Source organism: Syngnathus acus, chromosome 15 (genome assembly GCF_901709675.1).
Source record: "Syngnathus acus chromosome 15, fSynAcu1.2, whole genome shotgun sequence".
Lineage (NCBI taxonomy): Eukaryota > Metazoa > Chordata > Actinopteri > Syngnathiformes > Syngnathidae > Syngnathus > Syngnathus acus.
Window position 1 is genome coordinate 10,160,594 of NC_051100.1, and position 23,202 is coordinate 10,183,795.

General features: G+C 41.8%; 1 protein-coding gene across 1 annotated transcript; it reads right to left on the bottom strand.

Annotated features, from left to right (window-relative positions):
* Nucleotides 1-19,454: 19,454 nt before the first annotated feature.
* On the bottom strand, nt 19,455-22,095 carry LOC119135081 (transmembrane protein 121). Its single transcript, XM_037272430.1, has one exon. The coding sequence runs from the start codon at nt 20,844-20,846 to the stop codon at nt 19,896-19,898; it is 951 nt and encodes a 316-aa protein (XP_037128325.1). The 5' UTR covers nt 20,847-22,095; the 3' UTR covers nt 19,455-19,895.
* Nucleotides 22,096-23,202: the final 1,107 nt, after the last annotated feature.

Here is a 23,202-nt window from a genome sequence, read left to right on the forward strand (position 1 = left end):
TTTAATTCGGCATGTAGGATTCTTTTGTAATGGCCTTTTTGTGTATGTTTGGTTTAGTTAAAGATCCCAAGGTAGGCAACAAAACTGAGTACCAACACCGTTTTTTAATAAACAAAAAGTGCATGGAGCTCAAAAGTTAACTACATGGTGGTTGAAAAGTACAGAACTTTCTATTTTCAGCCATCCATTTTGTGTACCGTTCATTCTTATTAGGGTCTCGGGCTAGCACTTGAAAAAAGGCTAGTGTCCTCTGGTTTATAGTGGGAGGAAGGCACAACATAATTCCAGAGCAACTCAAGTTGTGAGTTCTCATGTACATGTTAGATTTGAATAAGTATTGGGGTTTTTTTGGGGGGGGGGGAGTAGTTTTGTTCAGCACTGATTTCATTTGAGCAGCATTTTTTCCAGGTTAATCCCAGGATTGTAAACTATAAAAATATTCATAATGGGAGAGATGAATGTTGGACTGCAACTACTGAATATTTTACGAGTTGAGTATCCTCCTTAAAATTCGGTTGAATAATCAAAATCTATTTTTGCTCAGTTAGAGAGCAATCCTGAATACAAAACAGAAAATACTGTATTTGACTTATTAAGAAACAACAAATTGATTCAGTTTTTTGTGTAATGAATTTAAATGTTCTTAAATTCAGATTATGCAGCATATATTTTTTTTTGTCTCGAAATTTCATTGGGGTGATTTCATACACAAATATTAACCAGTTTAAAAGTAGCATTTCTGCTATTAAAACATAAGGCATTTCCTAGAAATGGCATCTTTGAGCAAGTTCACTTGAACATTTCAGCATAAATATTTACACGTGTAGAAATTGCTTAAGTGCGGGTGACATAAGCACATTGTGCCACATCCTGCTTCTCAGTGTGTTTTGTTTTGAGGCACAAAATGCAAATTTAGACACACAAATTACAATGTGAAATGTTAAGTTTTCTTTTCTACCATTTATCAATCAAAAGAATCTCATAAATAAAAGTAATTACTAATAAGTATTTTAAAATAACAGTTTCCTTTTGAATCACACTTTTCTCTTAAGTTAGGCCCTAACCATCTTTTGTAACATTATGATGTTGTGTAATTTATTATTTGAATATGTCGCAGACTGGGCGTCTGATGGTGCAGGCATCCATTTGCTTGACTTAAATGCAGGCGGCGTGGGTTCATTTTCCACTCAGTGCTAGTGTGAATGTGAGTGTGAATGGTCTCCACCTGCGCTGTGATTGGCAGGCAACCAGTCTGAGGGTTGATCAAATATATTTAATTTACATGTTTTTTTAACTCAGTCGACTGGTTGAAGCCCAGGCTCATGTTTGTAGTCCCACGTGCAGATGACTTCCATACAGGCAGATTATCGCCATATATAGACATCACTGTCTCTCGTGTGCAACATGCAGCAGCACTGTCAAACAAAGCTTTTCAGATGATGTGTGTTACCATAGTAACAAACAATGGCTGCATGTTTCTGGTTCACCTGTGGTTATGCAAATGAGATTCTTTGTTATAGAGTTTGCTAACATTAAGTTGTGCTACTTTCACTTACTAATGAATTTGTTCTGCCTCAGTGCTTGCTAGCGCCAATCTCATTATTGTGTTATACACGGAAAACTCTTGTCGGTGACAACGACAAAGGCAAACATATTTAAAGTGTAACTGACCCTGCGGAATGTTAATCACGTTGGAATTTAGTTTGACAAAATGTTTTCTGTTCTGCTTTGCTCGAATAAAATTTTCAAATTTGGTGCTTTACAACCACATTAATCAATAACATCGTTCACTTTCAATTAACTCTTAACCCCGTGTCCTTCCTTTATCTGATTATGACCGAAACGTGCGTCTTCATCCTCACTACGTTTAACATATTCTCATAATAAGTTAGTGTTTAATCACATTACTGTCTGCAGAGTCATCAGCAGTTTCTGCAAACGCCCACATTATTCCAAGGAGCACCTCTGCCAACTGTTTGCTATCTCTCCGCTTTAGAAATCCTGCAGTGACTTTATCACTGTGGATACAAGATGGACTACGGCAACAGCCTACGGCTCTAAACAATTGACTGGAGATGATATTGTGTTAAAATGGACATGGCATTTTATTTCAATTTGGCTGAGAGCAGCATACATACTCTGCTGTCCAAAAGTATTAGTACAGTGAGGCAAATTATTATTATTTTTTTTGCTGTAGACTGAAAACATGTGGGATTGACATCAATAGAGAAATATGAGTCAAAAGAAGGTTTTATTTCCAAGTATTCATGAATGATCCTACGTAGAAGATGATTTCCATTAGTTGCAACAACAATAGACTTGCAATTCATCAAAGGGAATACGATTTACCGGTCATATCTATTTGCAAATTATTGTTCCAATATAGCTGAGACTCCTATCTGTAAATTATGGCAAATTCCAGCCTGGCATTTCAGTTCTTCTTGCTAATCAGTAATTAACATCTTCTGCTGTAGCCTGAATTTTTATTCATGACCTTCACAGTTAGCCCTCTGGAAGTTGTCACGGTTTATATTTATAGCTATGATAATGTTTTCGTTGTTTTATTCCTTTTTTTTCTTGGTGTACTCATTCAGCATCTGTTACTTATTTAACTAGCAATTAATTTCTTCTTCGATTGTTGTATTTGGAATGGCCCTTATTCATTAGATGTTTTTTTATATGTTCTCATTTCACAAGTGCTTCGTTTTCGTAATGGTCAATTCAGTAAGATAAAATTTTAAATTGGGCAGTTAAAAAGAAAATATTTTGCTTTGCCACATTTTCAACAAAGAAATAAGAATTTACATTTTACTACCCTAACTCAAAGGTCATGTTAAAAACACCTAGCAAAATATTTTGGTGCAAAAAAATTGTGCTAACGAGCAAGGCTGCCATAAATGTTAATTATTTATATTTAAAAAGTTGCACCGACTTTAATTAGAGTTTTAGCCAAATTGTTTTCCACTGTTTATTTATTGTAACAGGAAAAGCCACACTTATCAGTTACATGTTCCAAAACTCTTACGCATATAAAAATGAGCAGTATCGAACAAAAAGTGTTGTCTTTGAAATTCTGTGTCCGATCCAAATGTGCCGTAAATACCCGATATGAGAGATGTTTTGATCATGTTCATCTTTTTGACTCGAACCCAAATACTTTCAGTCCACAGCAAAAATAAAGAAATAGCATGTTCTACTACTTGTGGTTTATATATGTAGATACAGGAATAGAATACTTGTCGATATGTAAAGCATTTTGACTGAAAGGAAAAGTGTCAACGTGCTGCAGATTAGAGGGCCGGAGATAAATCCCAGCGGCTCACAGCCTACCCAAAGTTGAGTTGTCGGCATGTGATCTTCAATCTTTCACTGTTCTCAGTGCTGCATCACTGTCTCGAGAGCGTCCCTCAATCCCACGTTTACTCCACTCCATTTCCCACAGTGCCTACTTTTCTGTATTCCTCAAAACTGAACCCATTAAAATGTCTCACCTTCACATGCTGTCACTCAACTTTCTCTTCTGTCAAGTCGTTTCAGAGCATTCGGCGACTGGAGAAGTAACACAATTGATTTGATCAAAAATCGTTTTTGAAAAGTGAACACAATAAATGTAAACCACGATTAGTCTTGGCTAACTATCGTACAAAAGCTATATCAATTGATTTCGCAGAAGAGAGAAAAGCTCAAATTTGAGTTTGAGGATTTTTTGCCTGTGTCAATTGTCTCTTATGTGAGAATGGATAGTCTTTGAAGCTGAATTTTCCAAATTGTCAGAATCTTGTGGCCGATGTATGTGTATGTAAGAATCAAATCAATGACATCAATAGAGACTATTAGATCAATATTGGCACAAAATTGACTTTAATTCTCATCATAATCAACTGGATATGGAGTTTGATGCATTGTGGTCGCATGTGTCACTAGCTGTTTGTTGTTGTTTTTCATTGTCACAAATATAGTTGCTTGTTGAGCTTTGGCCTCCTATTCTTTTGGCTTTATAAACTCTTTTAGTTGCCAATAACTTCTCAGCCTGCCTTCGCATTCCTCCCAGCGGTTTCTTATCAGCAGGATGTGATTACTCTAAGTCTATTTATTTCACTGCAGTCAGTCTGACCCTGATTTGTTAAAGCCGAAGCTTGCTCACATAGACGTTCATGGAAATGTGACAGGATCAATAATTCCATGCTTCAGCCAAAGGCGCACGTGTGTTTACCTTGTGGGTTTTACCAATGACATGTTCCTGGGCTACAAGCAGCCTCAAGAGACCTCAACCTCACAGGACACGGCCTTTCACGTCAGAGAGATGTGAGGATACAGAGAACACAAGGCACGGTGGGACGTGTGGGCCGCTTTTCAGTGGGTGCAGGAAGTCAGGCTATCACAAGCCAAGTTCAATCTCCATCCTGCTTTGTATGCATGCCCGCACTTGCTGCCCATGCCTAGTGCACAAGGGAGGGACAATTTGTCATCACACTTGTTCAGAACTAGTAAGATATGTACATGTATTTTGCTACCCCAATATTTTCGCGGTAGCGGTAAGAATTTTGAACTTAAAGGAGACACAAACACACGCACACACACAAATATATACACACAAATATATACTGTGTATACTAAGTAAAAAAAATCACAGAAAAGCAAAGTAAACCAATAGATATATATTCACAGTTAGCGTGTAACTGCACAATACACTGTGTAATCACTATGTAATCACTGTGAATAATCCATAGCTTTAGTTTCTCTTGATGTGTGCAACATTTGCATATCTGCAGTGTCAACATAGAGGTGCAAAAGCCATAAATATTGATGAGGACATCAACAAATGAAGAATTGTCAGTGTGACTCCCGGGCACTCAATCTGACAGCTCAGTGTTTGCAGCAATGCCAACAAAAAGAGACACCTAACAAGTTTAATGGCAAAATCACACCTGCTGGATTATCAAAAAGGAAGAAGCGATCTAAGGTAGAGCGCCGTTTATCCTTTTAACATTTTTTTCAATCCAAACAAAATTTGTTCATAGAGCACATTTGAAAACATCTGCACTTATTTCTCTAAACATGGCAGTTCAATATGTCCTTTGCTCAAAATGCTTGGATTTATCTTTCAAGGTGAAGATATAGCCAGCGGAGCACGATAAAGCAAGACTGTTGGACAAATCACCACTGACACAACACACTACCATGCCAATAAAAGGGACTCTGTGGCAGATAACAGAATTAGCTCACAGCCCACAGAGGATTTGTGGTGACTGGCATGCGGAACGGAAAGCTAACACATTCCTCTTCAATTAATTTATGAATCATATGTACCACATTAGTGTAGTACAGTTGTTGATCTTTACTTGAAATGGTTTTGTCTGTATTGCAACAAACTGAATTTGAGGCAACAAACCCTTTGAACCTGATTAAAGTCCAGACTAAATATCCCAACAAATATAAACAGCGTATAGCCAATAGCCACATGCCAGCTGGTATAATTAATGCTTTAATCCTCATATTTTTCATCCGGTACAATCTTTTTTTTTCAGCCAATTTGCCAAACACAATAGTTTATGACCGAATAGCTGCAAATCGAATAGTCTTGCCAACAGCCTTGAGCGTGCATTTTATTTTGTGCACTTCAGCAGTAAACATTGTCCCTTTTGAAATAAGATGGAAGTGTCCACTGACATCTTCAAGGTAGGCATACTTACCAATACATATCATTGCATACAGATGATGCAAAAAGCAACACACTGATGCATTAAATGGAGAATTGAACTAATCTTTAGAAACAAATGCAAATAGATGAATTGCTCAGATTGAATGGATGGATTCATAAAGCATTATAATTGGGTAAAATTGGGTATTACAGCTTGCATAAAAATGTATCATATTTGCTGTGGGAGATAATAAAATCAATATGATAACTCGAGTTACTTGACCCATCTCATTTATTTTGTATTATGGCTGTATAGCAAGCAACATGAAAAAAGAGTTTTTAACGTTGTCCTGTTTAGCAGGAGTGTGCAAATACATCGAGATCGATGGAGAAAACCTTTCAACATAATGCATATGAAGTCACAAAGGGTGAATAGATGAAAAGAAGGAATGTTGAGGAGTGAGGGCGAAAGAAAAACAAGATACTTATGATGAAAGATTCTATTTCAATCATCCATTTGTATGCCACTGATAAACATCCTCTTGTTCAAATACTTGAAGGTTCAATGCTTCAAGCAACATCGTGTTTTAAAATGACTCATCTGCCATGTTGTCTTTAAGGGCATACACTGAAAGAAAACCAAGTTGTGTAGACCTTATGATACAGCCTCCCCTATTTTTGATACAGCCTCCCCTATACCTCCAGGGTAGAAAAAAACCTGGAGCTGTGCCGGAAGGGGTGGGGGTTGCAAAATCCTAAAATATATATATATATATATTCATGTTGTAATTTGCCAAGAAACTTTAATTACGTTCCTGTAGTGATCCTCAAGAAGAAAAGTGGTTCAACTTCCCCCGGTCTGACCTCCTGAAAGTAAGAGTCATTTGTAAAAAAAATCATTTGCAGGTTGTCAGTGAATTATAGTGTGTTGTATAGCAGCTACAAGAATTTAGTGAAAATGCATTGAGAGAGCTTTAGAGCCATGAGAGATTAAGCTTTTGTTTTGGTTATGAGACCATGCATAATCTGCAGTATTTTTATTAAAGGCAAAAAAGTGAAGCTTAATTAAAGTTCTCCATATTAAAGGCTTTTTGAGACCTATAAAGAGAGCATCTGCATGAGTTTGCGCTTATCCAAGGAACCCGTAATTGGTGACTATAAACTCACTGTGATGGAAAATTTTCATCTGACACCTGCTAAAGGTAACTTGGATAAACAGTGAATACAGTGGTGGTTGTTTAAAGATTCATTTCTGGTATTGGTACAGTAAGTTAAGCATTACCCTTTAAAACTGCTTTTTGAAAATGAAATTGTTTAAATACTGCAAGTGTGGATACATGTCTATTTTTTGTCTATTTTTTTTAAGGTTTAGTTTGTGGAAAACTGAATTGAAAAATAGGACGTGTGCATTTAGCCTTAGTTTCCAAAAACGACTCTCAAAGTTTTTTTTAACAGTGGAAATTCAGAATTGTGGCCTTCCTCTGTGTACAATACATGCGCCATCCCTATTGAGTGGATACATATTATGGAAAATGGATGGAGCATTCAAAAAAATATCTTCTAATATTTTAGGTACTACAAAAATAAAACATCTTCATATTCCATATCCATTCATGAAGTGCAGGCAACATGGCGAAATTTGGAAAGGGTTCTTTTTGCCATTAGAGTAAGTGCTTGGCTACTTTGCCCTAATATGCTTGACTGGTATTAGCTTTAGTTATGCTTCTGTACAAGTGCACATTGGTAGAGAATGTGTGAATCTCAATTCAGCCACTAATTGGGTCAGTCTGGTGGGAGCGCTTTGGCCAAAAATGCAATTCAAGGAGAAGGTTTGTATCTGCAGCATAATAATTGAGAGTTTTTCCCGCGAACTCCTGGGAGGTATGTTTTAAATAGAGCTGTGGTTCATCAATAATAACTACAAAACTGTTGCACTCGATGCCCTTATCTACTTCAAACCTGCTTTGTCAAATTTGTTGAATACTCTTTTGAGATCTTGCTGGACAAAAGCTGCATAAGAAAACTGTGCCCTTCATTCAGCTAGAAGGAAAATATCGACAGTTTTACCATGTTCGTGAATATCTTGATGATCTACCAGCTTTCCATCAGACTTGACTTCAGGTTTGTAATTATTTTGCTACAATGTACAGGAGAGAAAAATCTATAATGCAGTCACTGGCAATTATATTAGAAAGTTCCGAAAATTTGCCGAGCTTGCTTAATGGGCCATTGTCACGCTTCTTTGTTATGTTCTAATGAACTTCTGCAGAAAGTTATTTGTGCGAAACTTGAATGATGCAAAATGGTTTCACAGGATGTTAAACACGAGTTCAGACTCAGCATTTTCCTCGAATGACATTGAATGCCCTTGTCATTACTGACTTGTATGATTGTAAAGAAACCACACAGAATGAGAAATAATGTTGGAGGTTATCCAAGCGTCTGAGGATTTTGAATTAGTTCTCCAAGCTTAAAAGGATTCACTTGCTCGAGCTTGCCAATTGTGTCATGACAGACACATTGCCACATCGCTTTGTAAGTGACAGGCTCGCATGTGGATCATGCAGGCATGCTGCTCATGACAATCATATAGTGTCTGCCTCACAGTCCAGATGTTGAAATTTCAGCCAGTGCTATTGCAATAGTTTTGGACTTTTCAGTATAGTTACCGTATTTTCCGCACTATAAGGCGCACCTAAAAACCTCCAATTTTCTCAAAAGCCGACAGTGCGCCTTATAATTCGGTGCGCCTTACATATGGACCAATATGGATTCGTGGATGAGGACTAATTTATCAAAGTAAGCTTTACGTGTTTAGTTTGTGTGTTGTGTGATATTAACGTTTGAGCAACGTTGAGTTATTGATATATTGTTATTGTTTTCACTATTTCGTTACTGTATTGTGATTGGATTAACGTTTGAGTAACGTTGAGTTATTTATTCTATGCGCCTTATAATCCGGTGCGCCTTATATATGGACAAAGATTTAAAATGGGCCATTCATTGAAGGTGCGCCCTATAATCCGGTGCGCCTTATAGTGCGGAAAATACGGTAGTTTGTATTTGGTTCATGAATCTTGAATGTCACATGATTTATTTAATGATTCCGTTGTAGTACACTTCAAATTAATTGTACTGAAGTGCACGCTTAATTATCCAATTGTGTGGCGCCGCATCGACTGTGTGGATGAAATTCTTACACTGCAATGTGCAGTTCCATGAACCTCGAATGCATGTTTTTGGAATCTGTGTGAAAGCAAGAAAACAGGAGCAGGTGGAGCACGCTAATTCCACAAAGAAAAGTCTGAGGCGGTTTGAATACAGATCTGTGATGCAAACACGACAAGTGAGTGCCAAATTGTGTCCTATCAGTGTCATGTGTCATTTCATGTTAGTCTCATGTCAGTGTCATAGATTCCATTAACATTTTCTCAGGTGTTTTTATAATACTTGAAGCATGCAAGCGTGCAACAAACCCTCTGAATTACTAATTGAATGATTATTATTATTTTTACGATATTTATTTCTGTTAATTAGTTTGATGACAGAATCACTCATTTCTACCTGTGCACGTCTATGAAAATATCAAGAGAAAGAAAACTCCACCCATGTGCTTTATTCAGACTTTTAGGCTAGGCACGAGAATAAGACCCCAAGAGTTAACCAACAATCAATTCCATGACAGGTTCGGAATTGTTTTGAGGTCGCATCATACAAGGCACCTTTAGCTCCACCTCATTTATCATACGCCTACATACAGAGAAGTGCATGATATAAGCTGGCCCGCCCAACATACTTGGTTAGCATATGTTATCTGGCGTGTCCATATCATATTTTCACTGTCTTAAATAAAGGACATTCGATTTCTAGTCGCCTACTTAATAAATTAAAGCACGAGAAAAAGAGTTGCAGTGGATGATTATTTTGGGGCCCTTTTATGGTCCTTGCCCTGCACGCAGCCTGCAAAGTATGATTTGTAGAGAGATTTGAAATGAGACTGGCTGGTGGGGCTGAGACTCGCTCATAATTTACACCCACTGTTAAATCACAGGGACAGCAAGCACCCCGCCTCAGTCCCATTTGTGGCTCCGTGTCGAAGCGCCTTCTGAAGCAGAGCGTATGGCAGCAGCCTTGTGCCAGCTTTGCAACGTGAGCCTCTTGTCAACAAAGCTGGATGCCAGTACATGACGTCCAACCCAGTCTTACTCCGGGGGATATGACGTGAGCCAATCACAGCACTGAGAATGATTTGAGACAATGGCAATTTCAATGAGACCTGGCCAATGTTTCTACTAGATTGATCGCATGATTGTTTCTATGCCTGAGCTGAAAGATTCAGCAGACCGAGCTTTGTTTAAATCAACGCGTCTTGGTGCTTGCTGAAGGTTCGAATGCAAATTGCAGTTTTTCTTCCAACCACCTCATTTTCTATTTCATTAAGCTTGCATGTGTGCCATCAATCACAGCTTATAGACAAACTACCATCTACACTCGCATTAATTTTCACAATTTCTGGCTTCTCTACACAATTCTGGCTGAGATTCAAAACCAGAACCTTTCGACTGTGAGGAAGACATGGTAGCTACTACTCAAACATGCTGCCTGCAGCAATTCCGTATGCAAAAAAGAGGTGAACATTATTCAAAATTGAATTCAGTCTATCAACCAGTTTTCAAGTCAGATTTTTAAGCAAAGCTGGGAGGGTCTCCTCTCTTTTTATTATGATGGTTCACTTGTTGCTTGGTGTGCTGCAGGTCTTTAAATTTTTCATTTTTAAGTTTTTAATTAGCATAACATATGTTAATCACATGTTATCGGGTTGAAAGGCTTTTAAAGACATCAATATGTAATAACCTTTAGTCATGCTTTGATAAGCACATCAGTACCATGATCTGTAACAGTGTACACACACGCACACACACAAAAGTCAATCTTACGTGTGCTGCACTTTAGGATCCCTGCAGCTTTGGCAGTCAGTAAAGTTGGGAGCCAATCAGTAATTTTAACATAAAACCAGCAATAAACCCACAGGAAATTGTCAGCAAGTCTGCAGCTCTACCCTGAACTTGATCACAAAGTTCCAGCCCATTGTTTAACTCTCCAGCTGCAACTTTATTATACAGCTCTGGATGACTCTGTCCACTTTTCTAGTTTATAATGTCATTATAGTTATTGCTTGAAGATGCAGCAGACAGCTGTTCTAACGGGAAGCACAATCTATTTAAAAAAAAAGAGGGAGGGAAAAGTCCAATCTCTTTAAACTGTGCTCTCAGAGCTTAGCAATCACAAGTTTGTGTTTTTAGATTTTCAAATAGCAGATGTGATGACGTGATTATTTATTTGTTTTAGAGTAATTATTCATTTATTTATCATGCTTTAAAATAAATGCATGCATCCAGGTCACAACCAATCCCGGCTCACCAGTTTACTGACACTAAATCGAGATTTGGTAACTCTGCTGTCATTTTGAGTTGACAGATGGTGGCAAAATGCCCCCCTGAGATGGATAAAAACATTTTGCCTGTTTAGTTCATATTCCACAAACAAATAAAATAATCAGAACACTGTGTTGTGACTAGTTGGACTGCACAGAACATATTAAAAAAAAAAAAAAATTGGGGGTTGACTTCTTAAACAACCTCCCTTTATTATATATATTACGGTACCATAAAAAAAAAAAGTAAACAAATAAATAATTTGGAGAGTTCATTCATTTCTGAGTTGAAAACAATCTAAAATAGCTTTTCAAACAAATATGTACAGCCAAGTGGAAATTCTGTTTATTAAAAATGAGTCCAGCCTCCCACTGTAAGTCCCAATAGTATCACAGTATTTGTGGCAGGACTACTTACTGAGTGTGTCATCGGTGTAGCAACAAAACCTCCCTCGCAATTTGCACAGCCACAGAAAGCCATGATGAGAGAATGATGAAGCCACAATTCATCATCATCTGAACAAGTCACGGATAATATTCACGTCGATAGCCCACGTTACGATTTTCACATTTGTCAATATTTTCTCACCATGGAGCTCATTTCAAAATGAACAGGAAACATAATTTTTATCTAAATGTGACACTTGTGGCATAGGGAAAATACTAACCCTTAGTAGGCAGAATTTTTATTAATTTGTTCAATTTAATGTCCAATTTTGGACATGAGTTATCGCGTTAAAATTAATTTGTACAAGCTGCCCATTCTTTTTGTGGCTTCTCACCTAATGAACATCATGACAAGAATGAACAACCCGCTGGTAGCTAAAGAAAGGCAAGTCGAGAGGTCTAATTAGGTTCATTTGAGCTAAAGGATTTCTTGTGGCCACTAAATAGATCCAAAAAGTGTCTATCTTTGAAGGATGAGTGAATCACACACCTAAAATTTATACTCGTATTAAGATAGCGGAGTCAGTACATGATAACATGGTCTCTTGGCTCACCAGTTAATCATGAACTTAATAAGTACCGTTTTGCATTTTCTTTTCAATTAATACAATTACCAATGAGCAAAAATATTTGGCGAGCTGTATAAAATCCAATATCATAATGTCCATCCGTGTCAGCCTGACCTCATCAAGCATCTCTCGGCTGTCACTCATCATCCTTCATCTTGATTTTATACCTGCCAGTCACTAATTAGTTTACAGGGACACGTTTTTTTTGAGGAGGATGGGAGTGATTTGATCTCACAAGGTCATTTAGGTGTTAGAAAAAGGAATTTTCACTTACAGTATACAGCATGATGGGAGCTCTGCAAGCTCCAACACGACAGCTGATGAGTTACAACTTGCCGATGCCTCACACGCAGTGTTCTAAAATGTATAGTTTAACAAGATTATAAATAATCCCCCTTGCCACTTGCACACACAAAGACGCATTGGACAGCTAAAACATGGCCACTGGCCATTCTCTATAATGGTACCACTTGAGAATCAACTGTGCTTTTCTGTGGTCTTCCAAGCCACCAGCTCTATTCTTTGCCTTCATTTCTATCCATTCAATCTGTCACGTCCCCACGTCACCTGACTTCCAGCCTAGCCCGACTCATGGAATTGCCAGCACCTGCTACAGCTCGTTAGGTTCCCTATTTAACCTCTCTGTGTTCTGCCAGTAGTTGTCAGTTCGTCTGATTACCCTGCACGTGATACTGCTGCCTTTTTGTCCCCGGACCAAACTTTGTAGCCAACTGCTTCCTTGACCTTCGACCACGCTCCAGATCGCCGCCTGTCCTGACTACTTGCCCGACCTTCGACCACGCTCCAGATCGCCGCCTGTCCTGACTACTTGCCTGACCTTCGACCACGCTCCAGATCGCCGCCTGTCCTGACTACTTGCCTGACCTTCGACCACGCTCCAGATCGCCGCCTGCCCTGACTACTTGCTCGTTCTACATCCCCGTTTTCCCTCTCACCATTAAAGGATCGTGCTGCACTTGGTTCCCTGTCTTTGTTGCCTGACAGAACGAACTGACCAGAAATGCAACCAGCGCACGATTCCCTAGACACGGCCCGCTTGACCCACACGGAGTGGGAGCTCGGCAAGACCACAGAGGAGATGGCGGCGTTAACCAGGGTCGTTCAGCAGCAGCAACAGCAGCTCCAGCTGCAGCAACAGCAACTGCAGCAGCAGCAACAGCAACTGCAGCAGCAGCAACAGCAACTGCAGCAGCACCACCAGCTCCACCAGGACCTGGTAGAGGCTCTCAGGGATCACAGAGACTTGGCTCCTCTGGCTGCTGCAGATCGGTTTGTGCCATCTCCTGTCCACGTCCGTGCCGCTTAGCCCCGCCGATCAGCCCACCGTTATGTCCACGCCCCGTCCTGCCTCGGCACCCGGGCAGTACGTGGACGTCCCTGAGCCCAGACTCAGCAACCTCGCAAGGTTCGACGGTGACCCCAAGTACGTCCGGGCCTTTCTGACGAACTGCCGTGTCTTGTTCGACCTCCAGCCCGTCACATTTGCCACGGAGCCAGCCAAGGTGGGTTTCGTGCTGACTCACCTGACGGGCGAGGCATGGCTGTGGGGAACGGCAGAATATGAGCGGCAGGGACCCGCCTGTTCGTCGTTTGACGCCTTCGCCGCTGAGATCCTGCGCGTATTTGACCTGGGCTCCGCCTCGGAGGACGCCTCCACAGAGCTCCTCACGCTGCGCCAAGGCAGCAGATCCGTCGCCCAGTACGCCATCCGGTTCCAGACGGTGGCGCGTCGTAGCGACTGGAACACCCCGGCTCTCGTCGGTGCCTTCATCCACGGACTCGCGGACTATATCAAGGACGAGATGGTGTCCTGCGAGCGCCCACAGACCCTTGAAGTGGCCATGGACCTGGCAGTACGGGTGGACCGGCGGATCCAGTCGAGGCGACGCGAGGAGAGGAGAGCGGCTCCGCCCCCCCGTCACCGTGACATCAGCCCGACACCTCGGGTGTCATGGAGCGCACCGGTTTTTTCACCGGACCTGTCGTCCGCCAGGGACCCTGTCCACGTAAGTCAGCGCGCCTTTATTGCTCCTCACACCCAGCCCAGCAGGTCAGAACCCATGGAGATCGGACGCACCTCTCTCTCTGTGAGGAAACGCAGTCAGCGCATCAGAGAGGGGCTTTGCCTGTACTGCGGGGGTGAGGGTCACTGGGTGGTCTCTTGCCCGACGAGACCCAAGGACACCCGCCAAGCAAGGATCCGTGTGGGGTCGGTTTTTTTGCCCCCCACTACCTGTCGCGAGTCCCTGTCCCAGGACCACTACTCGACTCCAGCCCGCGCCCTTGCCTCTCGGCCCTCCGCTTCTCCAATCCGTGGGCAGCCGCCGCGGGTCCGGTCTCGCCGTCGGCCGCAGCGGATGGCCCGGGCCCTTACTCCGCTGCCGTTGCGACGTCCGCAGCCGGGTTCTGCTCCGGTGGGCGGGGTATTGGGGTCTGACCGGCTTCCTGCTCGGAGTCGTCCGGTAGGGACCCGTCCGGTTCCCACGCCGGCCCCCTGGTCGGCGTCTCCCGACGCCGCGGCTGGGAAGGTGGACTGGGCGGTAGTGCCGCCTGATGACGGGGCTTGGTCGACGTGTTCTGATTCGGAATATTGACTGCCGCACGTCTTGGGTTCCCCCCCTCCCGCCCGGTCTCCTGCTCCGTCTTGGGGTTCTGCTTTTGGGACGTCGGGGGCCGTCCCTTGGGGGGGGGGTTCTGTCACGTCCCCACGTCACCTGACTTCCAGCCTAGCCCGACTCATGGAATTGCCAGCACCTGCTACAGCTCGTTAGGTTCCCTATTTAACCTCTCTGTGTTCTGCCAGTAGTTGTCAGTTCGTCTGATTACCCTGCACGTGATACTGCTGCCTTTTTGTCCCCGGACCAAACTTTGTAGCCAACTGCTTCCTTGACCTTCGACCACGCTCCAGATCGCCGCCTGTCCTGACTACTTGCCCGACCTTCGACCACGCTCCAGATCGCCGCCTGTCCTGACTACTTGCCTGACCTTCGACCACGCTCCAGATCGCCGCCTGTCCTGACTACTTGCCTGACCTTCGACCACGCTCCAGATCGCCGCCTGCCCTGACTACTTGCTCGTTCTACATCCCCGTTTTCCCTCTCACCATTAAAGGATCGTGCTGCACTTGGTTCCCTGTCTTTGTTGCCTGACACAATCAGTCTCTTTGGAATGCACTTAATTTTATCACCCTGCTGCCTGGTGGCTCCTGTATACAGTATGTAACCATTTACAAGCATTCAGTTTTAATTTGTTCTTGATGTCGGGAAAAATTGGCTGAGAACGGCTTTGGAAGGGTCCCAGGATCAATTAATTAATTCAGACTCTAAAGTCTGAAATTATTTTGGCCATTCTCCCTACCTACATTTCATAAGCAAGAGAAAATATACTATCTATAGGAAAAAAGAGGCTGGGGTCTGCAAAGTGCACCACCTGCCCCTGCTTCTGTTTTCAACTACAGTATGGTGAACCATAATGAATTTTTCAACACATTTTATAACACTTGACGATCTGCACGACTTAATATGTTTTCAGGCTTTGGTGTTTAATGTGTCGGAAAATGTTTTTTACCATCACAACCTACATATCAGTCAAGTGAGAATTTCAAACCAATTACTTTCAGAAAAGAATGCACCTACTTTATTGCAATTATTTGTGGTCTCTCCAATTTTTTATTTATTTTTTATTCAGGCAGCAACTCTCAATGTAGTGGTTCACCTTGAATTGAAGTACCGTAAATAGTACAGGAGACACAACACACATTTATGAGTATGCGTTTCAATCTATGTATGTGTCAAAAGTGATTACGAACATGGCGAGAAAAAATATTAAGATTCAGACGGTCACTCACATCTTCCGCCCTGTTGTGTTAAAAGTGATGATCACTGTTGCCTTGAGAAGTCCAACTCCTGCTAGGAGAATTTTCTATGTGCTAGTGACCCTGTCTCGTGCAAGTGGCCATGCTAAGCTTTTTATCTTACCGCTGGCTTAATGATGAGTACAGATTCCGTTACCATGACGACAAGAAGTTAGGCGTGTCCTCTGCTTGGGTAAGCAGAGCCCAGCGTATAGTATAGAGCACCACAAAAATATTTTCACAAAACCGAATATTGCATCACTGCGTCGACATAACCAAGCAATCAAGTATGTGTGCTAATTGGAAGCTAACATCGTAAATTATGTTAATTTAATACAATTCATTGCAGCTCTGCTTACCGTTAGAATTTGACATTATGACCAAATTTTTACAAATGGCGTCAATTACACACAAACATAGGATGTTAAAGCCACTAATCAAAGAACTAATCATTGTAGTCTTAAACTTTCTGGCAGGCCATTTCCACAGCCTTTTCTTGATGCTGTGTCCAAGTAGACAGCTCAATTAGACTTAGCAAAATTCTTCCTGCCGAGAGGAATAATACATTTTTTTGTTATAAAGAAACCACATTTACAGAACACATGCGTAACTGATGTTGCCCTTCACCCACAGCTATTTTTCTTGAAGTCTTTTGGGACTCTGCGGAGCACAGAAAACAGATGACTGAGAATATCCCCGAAAACACACCATCTAAATGTTTGATGAGTCAACAGAGCCCGCTAGAAATCAAGAAAGAATTTACACCTTCTAATGTGAGACACAGCACTGTATTTAGATGTCAGAGCAATGACTGAGTCGCGTGTTATCGCAAGGCAAAGAGTCCTAAAGAAGAATTTGTTTATGCTTACCGTTGTCATTTGAAGTTATGGGCATGATCCCCTAACAAATTTTTATCTGTATAAATTGCAAAATAATTTCCAATCGCTGATTGGACCGCTCTGCAAAATAACTTTCAACCCTGGCCAGCACATTTCTATATAATATACACAGACCTTCAAGTGTGGACCTTTTAAAGGGATTTTTAAAAGGCAACATTATCACAGGCGTTTTTCTTTTTCATCTTTTTCTGTCGAGTCTTCCAAAATCTGTGATCGGTTAGCCCCAATACAAGTAAATCAATATTTGATGAGCATCTATTTCTGTTATTTTTCTGCCACAACATGAGCTCCATGAAAAATAGATTTGTTTTCCCGGCTGTGCTGCCATCCCAGACTGCCCAAGGTCAAAATATGAATTTACTGCTGCCGTATCTCTTTCTCGCTGGGCGCAGGCCACCACGTTATGTCAGTGTTAATGTGGGCCAGTGCACCCAAATATCACTGGCAGTTAAACATCTGGGAGTGTGATGCATTTATGGAACAAGGATACATGACTGCAGTATTCATTGGATATGAGGTGTCGTGACGGGGTGAGTGCACATTGCTGCCGTTTTGGAGATGTTCTTTGGGTTCGTCTATCAATCATTGATTTGTTCTTCGGTGTACTCAGAGAGATTTGCTGCATTTGTGTCATCATAATGTATTAGTAACTCAATAAAAACACAGAACTCAGCAAAGCTAAATCTGGGCTCATTATGCTTTCTGTTGGTGTTTTCTGTATTTTAATATTTCATTTCAATCACCAGGTCGCATAACCTACAAACCATCCACTAAGCCTCTTCGGGCCCATGAGATGCTTTTATGAGCCTTTTACCTCGATGTTCTATCAGATTCTGTGGATATGGTCTGAATTTTTTGAAACCATGTGGAGGACTAAATGAGTTATTAATTCAGTCGGTGCACATCATTTGTTTCATAGGCATCAAGAGGACCCACACAATGCGGTGGTAAATGTTAGTTTTTTAATTACTAGTGACATTTGTGACATTCCATCTTGAAAAAATAAAAATATAGCAAGAGCACATGCGCCCATGGCACTGTAGTCTTTTGATATCAATGTAGGTTAATTGCGCAACAACTAGTAAATGTCACATGATAAATAAATTGGTGGTGGTTACTTGGGGAATTATTTTAATACCTTTTTTTAAATTCACACACTGTAAGATGCAATGATATCAGGTTAAATCAAGTTTATTAATACTAAAGACTGAACATGTTCACTTGTTTGCAAGAACTGTGTAAATCTGTACCGAAGGTAAATTAATGTTGCATTTACCTCCTGTATTTGCAACAATCTGTTACTTTGACCACAGAAAATTGTTTCTTCTCTCATGAGGCACAATTTGAAGTGAAAAGTGATAACTAACATTAACCTTCACTAACATGCAGATGCACTGGCTGGCACCTAAGCTGACTGAATGGAATAATGGACTGTATAAAAAATGCAAAAACCTTTAATTAAACCAATATTGATAAGAAAGATATGCCTTTTAGCTGTTCATTTTTTTATTTAACTTAAAAATGACCAAAACTGAACTATGCCACAGTTGTTCTCATTGGCTCAAATATTGAACTCTCAGGGAAACCAGTGTACTTTGCATAATGTAAGGAGCAACTAGTTAGAGAGGCTTAAAGATGAAAAGAGTGCCTTGTATCGAGAGGCCTGTCTTGAAATCTAGTTCAGCTTCCCAATTAGCTACTTTATAATTGACCTCCCTGTGCTGTTTGTTGTGAATGGTCCAGTTTCTTCATCCAGCCCACGGGTGTCAAAGCCAAGGCCCGGGGGACAGATACGGCTCGCCACATCATTTTAGGTGGCCCGCGAAGACAAATTTCAAATTGTTTCCATTTTTAAAAAATAGAGATATTGTTGTCAATCTTCATTGCCATTCTTTTTTTCATAGTTTTTATTTTTAGATATTTGATTTGATTTAAATATTTCATTTTTAAATATCTGAAAAGTTTTTATTAGTCTCTGTTTTGAAAATTAGCTATTCATCAGTTTGTTGTGTAGCCTATGCTATATATACAATATGAGACGTTCATACATTTTTTTTTAGGTTGACAATTTTAATGGCCCTTTGAGGCAGACTATGCCCGCAACAAAAATAAATTTGACACTCCTGATCTAGCCGATGCACTATACAAAAGAGCCTCTTATTGTCAAATAGTGGTTGACCAGTGATTTGTCCTATTTTATATGGTAAATATTTTCCCCTTGAAAATAACAAACATTAAATTATTATACCTTCCATGAAGTAGAACACATCTTGGGATATGCAGTATTCTTTTTTTTTATGTATTCATCACGTGTTTGGAACCACTATAAATCAAGTGATATACTTTCAGCTGCAGATGCAGTTCTCAGTGCACCCACTCAAAACGACTGACGACTGGAACCAGACAATAATCCTCATGGGAGGAATGACACTGCGAAATCACCACTTCAGCAATGAGTGGAAAAATCATTATCTATTTTATTTTTGCAGCACAGGTTAATTAAAGACCTGCTGAATTTGACTTAAAAACAAAACACACACTTACTTAACTGCTCCAATGACTTTGAAATGACATGATGCAAACCCTGTTCTCATAGAAGGGCAGTACTTTATCAAAAAGTCACATAGAAAAGACACTTTCGTCATCATTTGAACAGTTATATTCACATTACTTGGATTTTCTCATTTGCTCCAGTTATAAAGCCCTGAACTACTAAAAAGACTCAAGCAAAACAAATACACACCACATCACACATTACAATGCGACAGCCAATTCAAAAATATATACTCTTGTCTTCCACTTTTTCCTCTACCTTTTGAAAGATACACAATCAATTGAATTCGCAGGACGAAAGCGCTTCAACAAAATCACAAGATGTAAATTGCAACATGACAGAACTGGAGATGCTGGCTAAACATCTTGCGTGTGCATCTGTTTTTTTTTTTTTTCTTCCGATGATTGTGCACATGAACTAAAAAGTGTCAAACGTTGTGCCCTGCCAGCACCTTGAGGGTCCTGCAAAGCATTTTTGTCACGTGTGCTCGCATGTTGTCACCTCGGGCAGGGGTGTCTGGTCCTGGATAACTGCTTGGGGAGGGGTGGGGGAAGGGCGGGCATGGGCCAGTGAGTTTTTCTGCAGCTCAACCCCAAAAGCAGGAGGGGCACTCTGCAACTGTCTCCTGTACTGGACAAAGCTGCAGGTCTTTATGATAATAGCCAGTATGTTCTTTCCTATTAAGATCCCCGACACCCGTGCATCCCTGTACAAAATCATGTTGCCACCACGAATAAAGAGCGTGATGATGTTTATAGTCACCAGGCTGAGGATTGGGTAAAGAAGCATTTTATGGGGCACAATGTTGATACCTTGCATGCTGATCTCACTCAAAGACACACAGGGTAGCACAAGGAGGAGGATGTAGCAGTAAAAAAACATTAAGCCCTCCGCCCACAGAGGGAGGCCCTTCTTCTGGGGCTCCCACAGGTTGGCCTGAATGTCCAGAATATCAAGCAAGTCCACCACCACCCAGAAGAGACGATTGCGGATCTCCTCCCGTTTCTTGAAGGCACGCACATACTCCATGTGGTCAATAGCCACCAGCACCACAAAGAGCACTGGAATGCAGATGGAGAGCAGCAGTGTTAGTGCCTTCCTGGCAAGAGCGTCGAGGCTCTTCCTATCGGCCTTATAGTTCTGATACACAAAGTAGACCTTGATCTCCAGCACAAAGATGTAGAGGAACCAGAGGATCATGGCGTACCCCCTCTTGGCCGTGCGCACCTCAGCCCCCACCCACACGGCCACGTAGCGCAGGACAATCAGAAAGCAGATGTCTCCCACCATCACCATGATGCAGATGCCAATCTTGCGCGGGCCGTGGTTCTGCTCCACCAGGTAGGCGTCAATCAGCGCCATGCTGCTCATGATGAGGATGGTGGACAGGCACACGTGTGGCTTGTTGGTGGGAGGTGGTGGTACCATCCTTGCGCAGTTGAGAAGAGGAGGAGTCCTCGGTTTGTCCAGTCAAGATGCAAATGAATTTACGGTGTTCCCGCAAAGTGACTTCTGCTCCGTTCACCAGGAAATAGAAACGACACAAATCAACGCAGTCACTCTTTGCTTGTGTCCAAGCCACCTGCCATGTAGACAGAACCCTTCATTTAGTGAATGACACTCAACTAGTGTGCCAACAACGTCAGCATGTCTGTCCAACGAGAAGCCCTCTTTAAATGCAATGCAACACTTGAACAAATGACTTTCATGTCCTATTATTAGGAACAAAACATTAAATTGCAGATTCACTTTCAACATCTGCGTTTGCCCAATCTTCAGGGATAAAGATTCATCTCAGTCCTCACTTGAGTCCCCCTTTGTACTTTATCCTAATGACTGGTGCACAGTCATCCATGAGACTGTGCGGCAAGATCACAAAGCCCATCTGTAATCCACAGGAAAAGAAAGACAAAGCGGCACAGGATCCTCTTCCACTCTGACAGATGTAAATCCACCACTTATAGATTTTCCTCTTCTTTTTTCAAAGAGCAGTCCCAAAATATTGCCGTTGTAATCCACTTACAGTTCAAGGCATCTTAATGGTTTCAATCTCAGCCACTGAGGAGAACGGAGGTTATTTATATGTTGTGCTCGTTGAGCGTGCAAAAGCCCAGAAAGTTATTCTGAGTGCAAAAAGCATTGCAGTAAGTCAGGATTTGAAAATTGCCTTTTCTGTCAAGGAGTTCTCCTCGCCACCATCCAGCATGAATGAAGCCAAGAGAAGTAACGTCTCGTCTTTCTTACCTAGTCTTTTCTCTTCTGATGCTTTCAGAGGAGGAAAATTTGAAAAAAAAAGTGGAGCAATCTCTCTCCAGTCAATTGTGTCTCACAGCATTCATCTGGCTAGGTTGACTGTGAAAGGATCCCTCGCTCGTAAGATCCCGCAACCTTTTCACTCTCCTGTTCCGGCTCCTTCACTGTGCCAGGGACACCGGGATCAACAGCGCCAGTGTTTGATTCGCTCTCTGCACGCTTTCCCAGACCCAGCGACCACTTTGATCCCCCAACACCTCTGTCCGTTTCCCTGAACACTTTACAGCTCTCTTTGCAAAGTCGTAGACGCTCCCCGGTGCACGCTCCTGAGGGATTTCTCTCTTCCCTATGCTGCCAGCCTCCTCTCCCCACTCCCTCCTCTGCTCAAGTAAAGGCACTTGCTCTGTGGAGGTGATATGCTCGGCACACCACAGCTGCAGAGAGAGGGAGAGGGAGAGGGGGAGAGAGAAGTAGGGGGGGGGGAGCAAGAGAGAGAGAGGTGGGGGGGGGGCTTTTCTATGGGGTGATGAAACGCAAGGGGAGGGAGGACTTTTGCAGCTTAGCTGAATGCACAACTTCAGTCTTGCCGAGGTTTTTTTCAGTCACTCCTGTAGAGTCTGTCTTTTTTTCCACATTGTGTCTACTGCTAATATCCCATTTTCCCAAGCTGTTTATTATTTGAGTCTCACGAAAAGCCCCGGTGACCTCCTTCAGTGAGCAGCTGATTAAGGCACTGTGTGTTTGTGCTGGTTGCAGAGGTAGGGAATGAGAAGTGATCTAAAGAGGGAGTAATAGATGAGAAGAGATCCTTTCCAATACAGAAATCTGGTTTTCCTGTATCTGTAATCAAGGACAACGCGGAGGGAGTTATAGGCAAAGGGGCAGCCAAGATTATGACACGGAGATTTCCTATTGATCTCGGGAAAGAACGATGAATCAGAGGACAAGAGGATGCTGAAAAGAAAAAAGATTAGGAGGAGGAGGGAATGTGGAAAGATAAAATTGTGGTGAGACAGAATTTGAAATGATAAAAGAACACACGTCATTGAAGCTGACTGACGTGAGTTTGTTTTCAAAGGTGGTACTTTATATAGACCAAAGAGTCGTGACCTACCCTTAATTGATCAGAGGCATTTTGGGGAAGATTTTTTTTCTGTTTCCCAGTCCACAAAGTAAAGTCCGCAAAGACATGCACTGACTTCAACCCCTTACTTTTGTGATTAATTATAACAGAAAACGAGAGCCAAGCCAAAATCACTGACCTCATAAATGCAGTTGAACGTTACGCAATCCATTACGGGATGCCGCTTGTTTCGTTATTGATGTCTCGTGAAACATCAAAACTATTATCCAAGGCCGAGAGACAGTCGTGATGAACATAAGGGAGGATTTCTCTCTTGTCTCTGTTTGCAGTTGTTGTTGTTTTTTATATTGTTTCATTGCGTGGGTGAATGATGGGTGGTTGGCGATGCCTTCAGCGGCGCACCTGTCACGAATGGCGATCAGCGTCTTTTTAGGAGCAACTGCGTTG

Bases quoted from the DNA above. Each gene is read 5' to 3' on its own strand.
- LOC119135081 (XM_037272430.1), bottom strand. From the start codon at position 20,846: ATGGTACCACCACCTCCCACCAACAAGCCACACGTGTGCCTGTCCACC.